Raw genomic sequence first — 15,655 nt, forward strand, 5'->3', positions numbered from 1 at the left:
GACTCAAATCACACTGTAATCCGCCGGCAGGCCATTATTTTTTGCCAACGGCTGATTCGGTCTGGCTTATTAGCCAGGCTAACACTGTCGTGCATGGAGTGAATTGTTGCAGGCAGGATAAATCAGCCATCCACAGTACTCACGAGAAAAGCCTCTGTCTGGATTGCACGTTACATAAAAGAAGACTAATCGCCGGAAATAAAAGCCTGCAAATCTGGCCCAAATATTCTGCTGACGTCTGTCTCGTGCTACTGAGCCCTGTGGCACAATTAGTTTAATGCACAGTACAGACAGAAATAGATACGGCATGTATGGTTACTGTTATTGTCTTCTGCTGTACTCAGCAGGATAATTGGCTTGGCTTATGTTCGAGTTTGACACACCAATTTGCATATCGTTGCTGTCGGGTAGAAACCTCGCATCTCAACCTTTTCCCCCCTAAATGAATACCCTACTTCATCATAAGAGTGTCAAACAAAAATAGCAGATTGCAATGCATTGTGAGCTTGTAATCGGCTGTTTGGGGCTTTTATTGATACTAGTATAGAGAATGACACGAAACCAAGAGAGAGACGGCTCGGGGAGTGACACGCAGCAAGGATCGTCAATAGGATACTTAATATATCTATATAAGAATAATGTTACAAACATGATACAGTATAGCTACTGTAGATAAAACTTGATTGTAAAAGAGGGATTTTGTATTCAGAGCCTGTATTGAATAAAAACACAGCTTTACTTTAAAAAAAAAAGAAAATGATTCACCAGATGGTGTCTGTAACCATGGAGATACTCCAGGTAGACTCTCCCCCCACATTGTATTCTTCGCCACGTGATCCCCAGCATCCCTATTGTGTGTGTGTGTGTGTGTGTGTGTGTGTGTGTGTGTGTGTGTGTGGGTGGGGGGGGACCAAAATGCATCGTGAGCTTGTAGATCAGCTATTTTTGGTGAATATAGTTGATGTAGAGTTTACCAAGTCGAGAAGGTTCAAGTGGTTAAATGTCATGTCCTCCTGTCCAGACACAGCGGACCAGTGCAGAGCGAATAACATATCTGAGCCCTGATAATTAACAGTATCTGTATGGAATTAGAGGCTTAACAGGTTAAAGCTGGGGGATATGGTTTGGTTTAGAGGTGGGGTTATATTACACTATGTAATGTAAACTCCTCTAGGGTCTCTTATCTTATGGGCTTCAGTGCAATACATTTTCATTTTTTTGTTTTTGCGTATTTCATCATCCACAGACATTTTCCACAAGATATGGCCTAGGATGATCGTCAACAATGATATCAATGTTGCTATGCAGGTAGCCTAGACATTGTGGCTGTTGAGAGACCTACAGTGTGATAGAAATATGTCCTCTTCTACCAGTGTAGTATTTATTATATCGTCACTGGCGAGCAGAAACCTTGTCTATCCATATTTCAACTTTGAATGTTTTTCTTAAATCAATACCCTACAATATTGTCGTACAAGACTGTCACGCAAAAATAGCTTAAACCGTCAATCTATAAGTTGACAACGCGAAGCAACGCGTTGTGACCTTGTACTCGATTTTTGCTATTTCTTACAAATTTTTTTGTGTTTTCCTACCAGTCAAAGGAGGGTTTTTGTGTTTTCCTACCAGTCAAAGGAGGGTTTTTGTGTTTTCCTACCAGTCAAAGGAGCATTTTTGTGTTTTCGTGCCAGTCAAAGGAGGATTTTTGTGTTTTTGTAACAGTCAAAGGAGGGTTTTTGTGTTTTCGTGCCAGTCAAAGGAGGGTTTTTGTGTTTTTGTAACAGTCAAAGGAGGGTTTTTGTGTTTTCGTGCCAGTCAAAGGAGGATTTTTGTGTTTTTGTAACAGTCAAAGGAGGGTTTTTGTGTTTTCGTGCCAGTCAAAGGAGGATTTTTGTGTTTTTGTAACAGTCAAAGGAGGGTTTTTGTGTTTTCGTGCCAGTCAAAGGAGGATTTTTGTGTTTTTGTAACAGTCAAAGGAGGGTTTTTGTGTTTTCGTGCCAGTCAAAGGAGGGTTTTTGTGTTTTCGTGCCAGTCAAAGGAGGGTTTTTGTGTTTTCGTGCCAGTCAAAGGAGGGTTTTTGTGTTTTCGTGACAGTCAAGGGAGGGTTTTTGTGTTTTCGTGCCAGTCAAAGGAGGGTTTTTGTGTTTTCGTGCCAGTCAAGGGAGGGTTTTTGTGTTTTCGTACCAGTCAAAGGAGGGTTTCTCCCCGCAGTCGAAGGCGTCCTGCAGGTCTTTCACCAGGTTGGCCTGCCCCGGCAGCCTAAACAGACCCTCCTCCTGGAGCCCCCACTGGCGGATGAAGTCCACACACTGCTCTACCAGCATTGGAGCCAGCTTGTTCCCAAAGCGACGCTCATAGCGCACGGTTTCCTCCAGTTTCTGGCCAAAGATACCTGAGACACATAACACACACAAAGTTAATTCACTCATATCATCTCCAGTCTGGAGGTTATTATCTGGAGTCAGACTCCAGGTAATACCTGGTCAATTGCAATACATGTTTCCACTTTTACTCTAATTTTTTCTCAAACTTTTTAATTTTGAGGACCCCATTTACTCTCAGGACATTACACCCATAAGGGTCCATTTGGTTACATTTGTACTCTCAGAATTACAGACCTGTATGGATACATTTTCTGATCAAAGCCTCAGAGCACCTGCTGCACTGCTTGATTTACTGCTGTATCCAACATGACAGCCATGTAACACACACACACACACACACACACACACACACACACACACACACACACACACACACACACACACACACACACACACACACACACACACACACACACACACACACACACACACACACAATGTCATTTACAGCTAAACACTGCTCTCAAAAATGTTATTGAAAACATTTGAAGCGAGAAATAGACGATGCCAGTACCCGAAAATGGATTCTATTTGATCAACTCACTTCCTTGTTTTCTGACTGTGCTGCAGCTGGACAGACGGCCAGTGCGACACTTTCATTAAGGAAATAACTCATTTTGTTGTGTTGGGTCAATTTATTTATGTATTAACATACACTCTTTAGTATCAACATATTTTATTCACTAAAAAAGGTAACAGATTGTATCTTTAATTTTATTTGTATTTTATCGTTTGTGACTGCGACTGCATCAACCAATCACAGAGGCCACATCAAGGGGAGCATAGCCCAGAACAATAATCTCTCATTTGGAGATTCAAAAGGAAAAGAAGAAAGAAAGAAGAAATCTGCTTTAGTGTGCTTTGTGTACAGCTTTCAGTACATGAAAGGCTGGTTGGGAAATCTTTTAAAGTGATTGTATTTATATTTTTGGAAATGAATGCCCCTCCTTCGTCATACATGAGTAGTGAAAATAGCAGATCTACAAGCTCACAACATGTTGCAATGCGACGTGTTGTGAGCTTGCAGATTGGGTATTTTCCCAGCAACTAAATGTAGGCTACACCCACAATCACCATAGTAGGCTAACTCAATAACATCCTCAAGTGCTCAACACCGGAGGGTGTACAACATGTAACCAAATGGACCCTTTAAGGGTGCATTTGGTCACATTTGTACACTCCGCAGAGTTCATGGAACGCTGGGGATTTGACTGTGAATGATTAAATCTGTAACTTCCTGCTGAGCTCCTCGTGAGTTTTGTCTGCGTCAGTCAGTCGTGGCAGAAACGGGCTAATTCCCGTCTGCAGGCCGGGCTCTCATGTGGATTTGCGGGTCTCTCAGGTGTGATGGTGTACCAGAACGGGATTATGTCCAGCCTTCCTGACAGAGCAGAAAGCACATTCTTTTCCAGATAAAGACGGACTGAGGCTACTCACGTGCACGCACACACGTGCGCGCGTACCAGCCTCCATATGCTGAACTGTTTGGGAAAGAAATTGCAAACTTAAATAGAAAAGAAATAAAACAAGAAATTACCCAAGTCATTATATATCAGCTTGCATTCCATTCTCTTGCATATTGTACCTTATAGTGGGGCTTTCTGTATATTTGCAGTCTCTAGTCATGGTGTGATGGGGGAGAGGAGAGCGGGCTTAGTGTCCCATTGGCCGTGGGGCTAGTGTCCCATTGGCCGTATAGTCAAGTCAAGTCAAGTTTATATAGCACATTTCATGCTTAATTAAAAATCACACTCGTGTGAAGTGAGGGGCGCTCTTATCATCATACATCATCATACAGCACATTCCGTGCTCAACCAATCAAATCATCACAAATATCTTCCGGCCAATCACAATTTGCTCCTCACTTTTGTCTTCAATGTTTGTGTTTACACACTTTTGTCTTCAATGTTTGTGTTCACACTAGGCTCCATCTTGCGCCACCCTTATCCCTATTTCCCTTATTCCCCATTTCCCTTATTCCTTATCCCTTATTCCCTACGTATTTGCCATTTTCTACTATTTTGATAAAATAGTTCGAGACATTGTGAGCTTGTAGATCGGCTATTTGAACTATTTTAAAAGGTTTTTTTAAATAGTAAGAAATGGCAAATTGGTTTAGGGATAATTAAGGGTTAAGGGGTGGCGCAAGATATAGCCCAAACACTCAAAGCTGGACATAGCGCCCCTCAAAAAGGGGGAAAATATACTGTACACAGTGGTATTTTGGTAGATACCGTACTGTATTGTATTGTGAAATGTTATTACAGTTGCATCCCCCTTTGACTCTTGCATTTGTAGTCAACAGAGAAAAAATATGTTTTGTGCAAAACATACAGTATACTAAGGTCCTCTTTGTTCAACACACCAAACAGATCAAGTAGTGCCATGCTCCAACAAACATTTACATTTTGATGCACGTAGTTTATATATATAAATGATATGTATAAATTATAATCACACAGTAATGTGCTGCACTCACCCCTCTTAAAGATTACACAACTTTGAATTTTCCGGTAGAGGCGTCTATTAATAAAACTCTGATAAGACAGAATACTGGAGGCGCACATTTTAAAGTCTCTGTATTCCAACATTTGAAAATGTTTTAGTTTAAAGTTGTCCGACAGTTGTGGCATGCGTCAAAGGAACCGCAGATGCATCAGCCTAAAGGCATGTCAGGTCATCTTCTGTTTCCACAAAAGGGAAAGAAAAGCAGGGTCTTGAGGTGTTCCTCTTGGTCCATCAAATACAACTATTTATTGGTCATGGTTTTAGGGTCTCTTCTTAGTTATTTTCTTCCATGGTGACCTCATGTTCACAGATATATCCAAAGAGAACCCAAGGAGAACTGAACAATGGGAAAGAGACGTGTAACAAAAACCAAAAAGGTAAAAAAGAAAACAGGTCAACTCTCTAGACGTCCTAATCATGAGTCTAGGAATGTCTCAGGTCACATGTAGCATTGCATGTGTGCACTTGCCAGAAGTGTGTGTGTGTGTGTATGTGTGTGTGTGTGTGTGCGTGCGTGCGTGCACAAAAAGCCCATATGGTACTTGTAACCCAGTGTGAATGACCTAGTTCCATTGAGTTGTGACTTTGATATCTGATGTGAAAGTGACAGTTCTTCACCACCAGCAATTAACACAGTCCTTCAACACTCTCAAGTTCGGTCAGTCACACACACACACGCACACGCACACGCACACGCACACGCACACGCGCACACACACACGCACACACACACCCACACACACACACACACACACACACACACACACACACACACACACACACACACACACACACACACACACACACACACACACACACACACACACGTGTAGAGCCATGTCATAATTAAAAAGACAAGACTATTTCAAATCACAGCCAAAAGAACACAGAACTGTACATACAGCACTGCATGAGGAGTTGCAGTGCAATCTGTCAACGTCATTATTGCTGTCATGCTTAACTATACTGTATTATGCTATGTACCATTTTCAAGAACTAGAAAATAATGTTCATGTAAAACCTAGTACGAATATCTCCCAAAAAACAAACAAACCACTTCTCAACCTACCTCCATATAATTGGTCCTCACTAATGTTCATGATAAAATGCCACCATTTTTTTCTACTCTGTCTGTGTCTCATAGGAGGGCTGTTCAGAAACCCGTCCACCAGTGACATCATCGATGGGGAATCCAAGCTAATAATCTGCACTTTCTCTTCCTGAAAAGTTGCAATGAGATAATGGAAGCCATCGTTCTATACAATACAAATGTAATATTATTATTTGAAACTAGTTTTAAAACGATGATAATATGATAACACTTATGGACGGGTTTCTGAACTGACCACAGCCCTCCTATGATACCAGTGTCGATATTTAGTTAGTTTTAGTCATCGTAGCTTAGTTTTCATTTAGTTTCCATTTAGTTTTCGTCAGTGGAAAAAGGTAGTCGACGAACATTTTTCGTCTTAGTTTTAGTCAACGAAATCAACACTGTATGAGACACAGACTAGTAGAAACTAAATGTGGTATTTTGTCATGAACATTAGTGAGGACCAATTATATGAAGATACAGTATGTTGAATAGTGGTCTTTTAACGACAAGCCACCACTCTATGCGCCTTCTTCTTCACTAAAGTACAATACAAACACATACTGTAATAAGTGAGTGAGTAACTTGCCAATGAAATAAATGTTGTAATGTCGCCAAACCAAGTGAAAGTAAGTTTAGTATACAGTATCATTACTTCATTTAATGATCTATATACTGTGCCATTTATCACTAACCCCTATATACGTCATTGACTGGGGCCCCCCAGGGGTCTATACCTGGTCCCCTCTACCTCTCTTTGCCAACATCATCAGATCTACAAGCTCACAGAGCTTGTAGATTTGGCTATTTTCTGTGAATGTTTGCCTATTTCTGCCAAATATTCACCTATTATGACATCCCCAGAATAGGGACGCTAGGGTTAAAGTGGGTAAATTTGTACACAATAACATAAATAAAGCATAACACAAATGTTGTAGAATGCAACCATTTTGGAGGAAGAGACTTTCCCCACACATAGAGATTACCATCAGCAAGATCTCCAAGGATCCAAATGTCGAGACCACAGCTGCACATGTCTCTGGGGGCTCTTTTTGAATCTTCCCTTGTCCAAGTGTTGCTCCAAGCGGGTCAACGGCTAACTCAACGACTATGGAGAGTATTCAGCAGCCGATCATGGCAGCAAAATGACAGAGGCTTCCAGCTCTGATGCCGTTTCGCTTTTGGAGGTCCGTCGCCAACCAGGGATGGAGACACTGGAGATATAAATCTTACCTTTGGGGCTAGCCAATAGGCTCTTAGTTTGAATCTGCTGCTACTGCAGTATGTCAAAGGCTCACTGTGTGTGTGTGTGTGTGTGTGTGTGTGTGTGTGTGTGTGTGTGTGTGACGTGCTACAGGGAGATCACCAAACCACTCCGGCATGGAGCCACATCTCTCCGGTGCTATCTTTGACAAATGACTCGTCCTTTTGAAGAGCAGTCAACTGCAATGGACATCAAGCTCTCTGCACTGCAAACAAAGAGGCCAACTCAGCGTCGTCTATTCACAGCGGCCCTGTCCGGGCTGCCCCGTCAGCTCTCACAGACTGGACATGTGCCCCGTTTCGTGCACAACACACTGAACACGGGCCAACGGACGTCAGCCCGCCCACTGCACTGCAGTCAATAGCATGTCACACACCTACGTTGACCACAACATCATAGCCACATCATAGCACATAAATGGGCGACCTCCCAGTTTCAGGGCAGACACTCTAACCACAAGGCCACTGTCTGGTGCTAACGGTATAGTAAGTGATATGTTTTGGTTTAAACAAAAGGTTTTTTGTTTAACCCATTTAGGCCTGACATCGAAATAAAAAAAGCCTTCTAAATCTTTTTTTTCCTGAAATTTCTAGGCCTATATCACTCAATATTTCATGTCAAGGACCCCAAAAATGATCTGTAATTGGCCACCGACCCCCATCTGTAAATATGCAAAGATTTGAGTAAAAAACGTTAAAAATATATTCCAAATTTGAGGCACATTTTCACGATTTTTCAAAAATAGCAGACCTACAAGCTCGTAGCGCGCCACTCGGTGGCGCGCTATGAGCTTGTAGATCTGCTATTTTTCAATAGCTAAATTATAACATAATGTTTAAAACACCAAAAGGGGTGCCCGCCCAAAATGGGTTAAAGGTTAAATCACTTTATTCTAATAGTAATCATTGCTATAGAGTGCTTGTTCCGTAACAGGGGTTTCCCTGCCTCTCCAGCTCTTTAATAAACAGAAAAGGTAGGTGTAAAAATGTCAGCCAATCAGGAGAGAGTAGCTTAATTTTTATTGTGTTCCAGTTCCAATTTTGTCTGCTCATTTCTTTGTGTCATCACTTACAATTCCACTTGTTTAATCTGTATCTTGACTGCCTTCTCTATCCTGATTGGATAAAATTGGTATCCCAGTTTCAGTCTCAAGCTGGAGAGACATGGAGACTCCTGTTACTGAACAAACACTAACTAGCAACAATATAGAGCTTTTTGTTTTGTCAAATATGTTTTTATTGAACAGATTATAAATTGTTAAACATTATGATAATGAAATACATTTTTTTTATATGAAACAAAATGAAAGAAAAAAAGAGAAAGAAATCCCTTAACCCTCCAACCCATACTGCTCAGTGACACTGCATACTATAATAAGATGATAGAAAGCTCATGGAAAACATCTGAAAAGAAAATGGCGTACAGTCAACCATATCAATGGTATCCTATTAATTGTTTCTACTCAGGTAATGGACAAGGGGCAACAATATAGAGCTTTTTAACACTTATTTTAACCAACGAAAATCACTTACACTACCGTTAAACCATGTAACTCTGAAAGTCCACAAAATGTAACCAAATGGACCCGAGGGTCCACGTTTTGGGCACTCTCAAGAGTTAAAAGAACACTGAGAATTCTAAGGTGTATAGTATACTGACCTCCACCAAACGGTGCCCATATTACCCGGCGAATGGTTTTCACCCAATCCTCCATGTCATTCTGGGTGCTGGCCATGAGTAGGTAGGTCTCATGGTTGGCTGTCATTCGCTCTCTGTCGGCCCCTATTGAAACACAGAAAGATATACAGCAGTCAAATATACTGTATACTACTGTAGCATTTCAGTCTTTCTGGGGGCAAATCGAGAATAGTCATAATAATCCTACAGTTGATTGGAAAGATCAAAGAAGCGTTAGTAGAAGGGTATTATGCGAATGATTCAATGAAACGGTATTGCTTATTTAGGTGTGATATCCTTTGCTGGGTAATAAATGCTATGACCAGCACGCACGCACGCACACATGCACGCACGCGCACACGCACACATAGAAATGGTAGGCCTATACCCAATACCTGATGTGTTTATGAAATGAGCAATAAAAAGACAATGGGGTGGTTGTTTTTGTCACAATATGACAAAGTATAGGCCTTAAGTGGTTAATACAAAACAAGGTGACAATTCATTCTCTCAAATGATTCACCAACAAAACCGGCATCTAGTGTGGTTCAATTATTCATGTTTCTTGCTCTCCTCACTTCTCCATCCAACCCCCAGGGGTTTGGATTCATTGATTGTAGCCTAAGATGAGCATGCTGCCCACCATGAATGTGCTGCACACTGACTGTATGTAAGGAATACAGCACAAGATGATTACATCATTCCAGGCAAGGCCAGATCTCGTGTTCATTTGACAGAACTAAACGACTGCTCTTGCAACATAGTATTCTCACTGAAAACAACATCTAATGGGCAAAGAAGGAAAAAAAGGATTGTTGCATAAGTGGGCGGACAGACAGACAGACAGACAGACAGACAGACAGACAGATAGACTTCTTCAAAAATACAATTAATGTACCAATGTGCAGTGTGAATTGGGAGCACTAAAAACGTGACCACTTGGTGTCAAAGCACAGTGATGAAAACAGTAACAGTGACAGCAGGTCAGAGCACAGAGTCGTCCACATCTAAATATCTGGTTGCAAAGGGGTGAAGAAGTCCCTTTAACTTGAGTATCACCTAATTTAATGACTGTAAAAGCAGTGATTATCAAACGTTTTAAGGACATGTCACATACAGTAAATGCAACTCCTTGCAACAAAACAGGTTTAAGGACATGTCACACCAATGCAACTCCTTGCAACAAAACAGTTTTAAGGACATGTCACACCAATGCAACTCCTTGCAACCGCCATTGGGGACAAAGGTACGTTGCATGCAACTAGCCATGCGACTACTCGCAACCGTTTGTTTGCAAGGAGTTGCGTGGCGAATCACTGGTGTGGTTTAGGCCTCAACACTGCAGAGTGGAGGTGGTCTCCCTACTCTTCCATTTAGAAATGTAGAGCCAGTGTTCAGACAGCACCATTAGCGACAGCGACGGGCTTGTGAGGCTATTCCACTAGTGGTTGACAAGTAATGCCAAAGATCAAAGTGCAATAACTCCCCATGCCAGTGGCCAAGCAGTACTGTACAGAGAGAGAGAGAGAGAGAGAGAGAGAGAGAGAGAGAGAGACACAGACAGACAGACAGACAGACAGACAGACAGACAGACAGACAGACAGACAGACAGACAGACAGACAGACAGACAGACAGACAGACCTACTGTATGTTAAACACTTCCAATTCAGGAGATCAACAATGAGAGGTCTTCCTGTAACACCGCCGAGCACCCAGCTTTAGCACTGGGCTTAACACTGCAGGCAGCAACATGCGTGTGTGTGTGACTGTGTGTGTGTGTGTGTGTGTGTGTGTGTGTGAGAGAGAGAGAAAGAGAGGGGCAGAGAGAGATATGGAGAGAGAGAGAGAGAGAGAGAGAGAGAGAGATAGGGACAGACTGACAGGAGGAGGGGAGACGTTTCTTTTCTGTTTAGCCGCCGTAAATTAACTTCTCACTTTACCCATGGCAGGAGCAGACTATTTTTACGTTGATGATTTATTACGATTTACTATGTTTTGGAAAACGCACCTTGTCTATGGATTACCGCAATGGACAGGCAAACTGAACCACCCAAAATAGATCACACACGCGCACACGCACACGCACGCACACACACACACACACACACACACACACACACACACACACACACACACACACACACACTCCAAAATCCTGAGCCTCAGAGTTAAATGGACACTCAGGAGTTTTTTGGCGTGACACATTGCAGGGCGATCATGTAAACAGAGAGTGTGAGTGTAGCGCTGTACATTCCTGGCATGTCCTGTTGTCCACACATAGTTCCTGTGTACATGCTGTAGGATGTCCTGAATCACTGCGCCGGTGAAAGTTTCCTATTACTCAACCATGAGACACTCCAGAAACAGAGATTCCCAACCTGTGGGGGGGCTGGGAGGACATTACAAGTGGGCCTCCAAATAATTGTTTAAAAAGAATCGTCGACAAGTGATCCCTTGTCGACGATCAAGCGCAGTGTGAAAAGCCGATTTCAAGAAAAGGACTTGTGTAGTGTTAACGATCTGATGACAAACATTGTAATATCCTCAAAGTCAATAGACTAGGTCAGCAAACGATTTACATCATATTCATAAGTGCATTAAAAATACCATAGACTTGGCTGCCACACGAGTCATGACGTAATCTTCAAAAGCCATGCATCGGAGTGGCTACTGGCTAGTGCCCCTCAAAAAGGAGAGGGGCCCTGCAAATATACCCCTCTGGTCAACAAGGGTATACTTAAACAAGTACTTAAAGGGTTTACAAGGTTTACAAGGGTACTGTAGTTAAGGTATGATAACTATAATTGAGCAGTTGATGCTCAAACCTTTTAAAATCCAAGCACCACCAGTTTATATGCATTAGGCCAAAGGTCTATCTCAGTGACCTACGCTGTAACATCGTCAGTGTTTAAATTTAACTATCAATCATTTAGCTGGGGAGCACCTGGAACCCCCTCTAGGACCCCTGGGGCTTACTGGACCCCAGGGGACTCCTCAATTGTGTACACTGTCAGAGTTACAAACCGGTGAGGGTCCATTTGGTTCCCAACCTATCAATCATTTAGCTGGGGACCCCCTGGAACCCCCATAAGGACCCCTGGGGGTCCTCAGACCCCATATTGAGAACCAGTGTACTACAGCGGTGATTGAGCTATACCTTAGTTACAGAATTTGAGGCAAACGATCACACTGTCCGTAGTCATACAGTAGGCGCTCCAATAAATGGTATTATTTACACTGATTGTCACACAGATATTTAATGTTATTCCCCGGTGCCGGTGTCGACTGTTTTTCCTTCTCGAAACGGCAGTTGAGAAACTATTACACAAGTGTGCGATGAATTATACAGCATACCGCGGCTGTCACAACCAAACACAGAGCGCTTCTTCCAGCCTGTTCTTGTTGATGTTCCAGTTTGGTCCATGCTGGCTGTTGGGCAGATGGTTTATACTGCAGGGTCAGGGGTCAAACTCACTTAGCACATGGACAGCTTCCAGGATTAGACCTCAGAGTTGAGGTATACAATACAGTACAGTGACCAGGCATCCCTGTTCGTCTGGGACTGCACCGTTTACACACACACACACACACACACACACACACACACACACACACACACACACACACACACACACACACACAGATATTTACTGTATAATAGATGTTTAGAACCTCACCGGCGTTAAGAACCTCGTGCACAGCACCTTCAAGCACTAAGACAACGGTGAAGTTGTTCTCCTTCTTCATTGTGAATTCGTTTTTTGAGGGGCGCTAGCCCCTCCTATGTCCAGCTTTGAGGGTCTGTGTAAACACAAACATTGTCTTAGCATAAACATTGAATGCCATTGACAATGAATGGCCAGCTTTGAGTGTTTGTTTAAACATTGAAACATTGAAGACGAAGGTGAGGACGCAAATTGTGATTGGCCGGAATGAGGTGATGTATGATGATGTATGATAAGAGGCTAGAGCGCCCCTCATATCGTGACAAAATATCTGTAAAACACCCAAATGTCAGGCAGGGGTTTTCAACATTCACTCACAAATTGCCCGGCTGATTTCACCACAATTAAAATAAAGCTGATATTACACTTCTTTTCAGTACTTGCATACCATGCTGGGCAAAATCTAGGCGGTTGAGTGTCTAAACGGAAGTATTGGAATTTGGTAGAAGTACCGCCCAAGGAAATGACGTTTTACAGATCTGTTTACATTTCCCCATGCATGAAAAGGACTGGAGTGTTGGTTGAAAAATACAGTTTCTGGGGGAAGTACATATTGCGGAATTCCCAGTCCTGACATCACTCGTTCATCCCCTGGGTTGTGGAAGTAATTTCTCTATGGAGAATAACATTGGGTGATTTGGGTCAAAAATAAACTGTCTCTGTGATATGATATTGTCGGGGAGGTGTCTCTGTATTGTTTACAATAGTCAGTCACTCATATTTGATATAGTCGGTTTCTAGTAGTAACATTAGCTTTTTCTCACCGTCAGTTGATTCTTCATCCATGAGTGAAACCACCAGGATCATTTGTTTATTTTTGTAACACAGTTCTTATATGATGCGATTTACAAAACGTCTATGGGAATTCAGAATGGGGGGGAAAAGCAACCCGGGTAGGAAGTAGGAAGTGCAAATTAAACTTGCTCTATAGACATTGCAGGCTTTTCTCCTCGGAGATGAGAAAATGCTGGGAACGAGGCTACTTATATAAACATTCACCATGTTCTGTCTGTGCTAAGCGCTCAGATTATTGTCTCCGATCCTGATGAAAATGCCTAGGGTCTATGATACATGTGCATGTGTGCTTGTATGAATGCACGGTTCATTTACGGATCCCGGTTTGGCGCTCTTATCATTGTACATCATCATGACGTGAAATAGTTGTCCATTCAATGTCAATGGGAATTTAATGTTTGTGTAGGACAACATGTTTGCACATGCACCAAAAGCTGGACATAAAAAACGACAGTAAACACAAACATTGTTTTGCTACGGTTTCCTAGGACTATTTTTGAGTGTTTATGCACATTAGGCCAGCGTAAGCACAAACATCGATGACAAAAGTGAGGACGCAATTTGTGATTGGCCGGAATGAGATGATGTATGATGATGATGATTTTTTAACCCCCAAACCCCGGTAACCCTATGTATTAAACAAAGACACTGCACGACCCCCTGAAAGAGTGGCAGTTGCAGCATCGCCAGGACCCTTTTCTTTATTTCTGAAGCTTCACGTTTTCGTGAACCATCACCGAGTGGTGCGCTACGAGCTTGTAGGTCTGCTATTTTTGAAAAATGACTGACGACTGACATAGAAACATAGCTTTTTCCGAAAACTGTCAGGATGTAAAAGACATTTTTAGAATCTGATCTCAGGCTTAATGGGTTAACTATCTCTATAACTTTAACTTCTCTGTGGCTGTGTATAGTGTCCTGTTTCACTGGTGTCCTATCAAGGACAGAGATATGGATATTATATTTGTATGTTTCCTTGCTGGTGATGCCAGGAGCATCAGCGTGAGCGGAGGAAGGTCGTGGTTACATTCCCAGGCTGTTTGAAACAGGTTGAGTTGAATACCAGGCGCAGCGCAGACACTCACAGGCTTACAACTCCTCAAGGCTAACTGAATATGAGAGGGCTACGGCTGTATGTGTATGCAGTGATGGAAAAAAAGTACTCACATGCTTTACTTAAGTCAAGTTAAGTAGCAATACTGCAATGTAGATGTACTCTGTTACAAGTAGAAGTAACCACATTCAAAATGTACTTGAGTAAAAGTACCAAAAGTATCTGCATCAACATTTACATCACGACGCATTGTGAGCTTGTAGATCGGCTATTTTCAAAAGGCCGAAATGTATAGGGTTGAAGGGGTTAATGTATTTTTTGTAATAATAATCAAAATCTACAAAGTAACTAGTAACTAAAGTTGTCAAATAATTGTAGTGGAAGTAAAAGTACAGAACATTTGACATACTCATGGAAAGTACAAACACCTCAAAATTGTACAGTATACTTATAAGTAAATGTACTTAAGTTACTTTCCACCACGTATGACATCCAAATAGTTGTTTGTTGATGTCTGGCAGACCTTGTCTGAAGAACAAGGACTACAGGTGTTTACAGTAAATATAACACTCAGCCCGTTGGCCCAGTGGTTTCCCATAATATCACAGCAATATTCAACTGCCTAAATTACACAGCAACAGCAACTGTGAAAACATTATTTAAAAGAACGAGGGAACGTTACTAATGTGGCAATGTGGATACAATGCAGCATAGCAGCTATTCTTTAATAAGACCTTTGGTGAATTTGAACTTCCTGTTTAAATTCGTTTTCATATGGGCAAAATGCTGACCAAAATCCAGGCTGGATTTTGAGCCTATATCTGTTGGACAAATCTCATCAGCACATGAACGGCACAACAACACAAACTATGAAATTGGTACTACAGTAGGTACAGTAGCTTAGAGCCTGAACAACTCACTTTTTCACAGTAGGGATATTGCTAACAAGAATGAGGTTTTTCCTACAAAGCTGCTATTCAGATGCTATGACTTTGTTTGTACCCATTGTGGATTGTTTGAGGAACCTTATTTGTCGCCATTGCGAACCTCAAACATTCCCAAATACCATTGCATTGTTTTCTAACCTCCCTAATCAAATAAATGTCAATCAATGGCCGAGAGTCTCGGGCTAAAAGCGCAACCTGAGCAAGGTT

The 15,655-nt window shown here is 42.0% G+C and overlaps 1 protein-coding gene across 4 annotated transcripts in view; it reads right to left on the reverse strand.

Annotated features, from left to right (window-relative positions):
* The window catches only part of arhgap24 (Rho GTPase activating protein 24), a 97,126-nt gene that overhangs the window by 9,896 nt on the left and 71,575 nt on the right, over positions 1 to 15,655 (reverse strand). For all 4 annotated transcript variants that reach the window (XM_083793683.1, XM_083793686.1, XM_083793685.1 and 1 more), the window contains 2 exons: positions 8,909 to 9,031; positions 2,185 to 2,392 (listed from right to left, as the gene is read on the reverse strand). In XM_083793683.1, coding sequence (XP_083649809.1) covers positions 2,185 to 2,392; positions 8,909 to 9,031 — 331 coding nt within the window. The remainder of the gene's footprint in view (positions 1 to 2,184; positions 2,393 to 8,908; positions 9,032 to 15,655) is intronic.

Source organism: Protomyctophum parallelum (genome assembly GCF_964188405.1).
Source record: "Protomyctophum parallelum genome assembly, chromosome: 21".
NCBI lineage: Eukaryota > Metazoa > Chordata > Actinopteri > Myctophiformes > Myctophidae > Protomyctophum > Protomyctophum parallelum.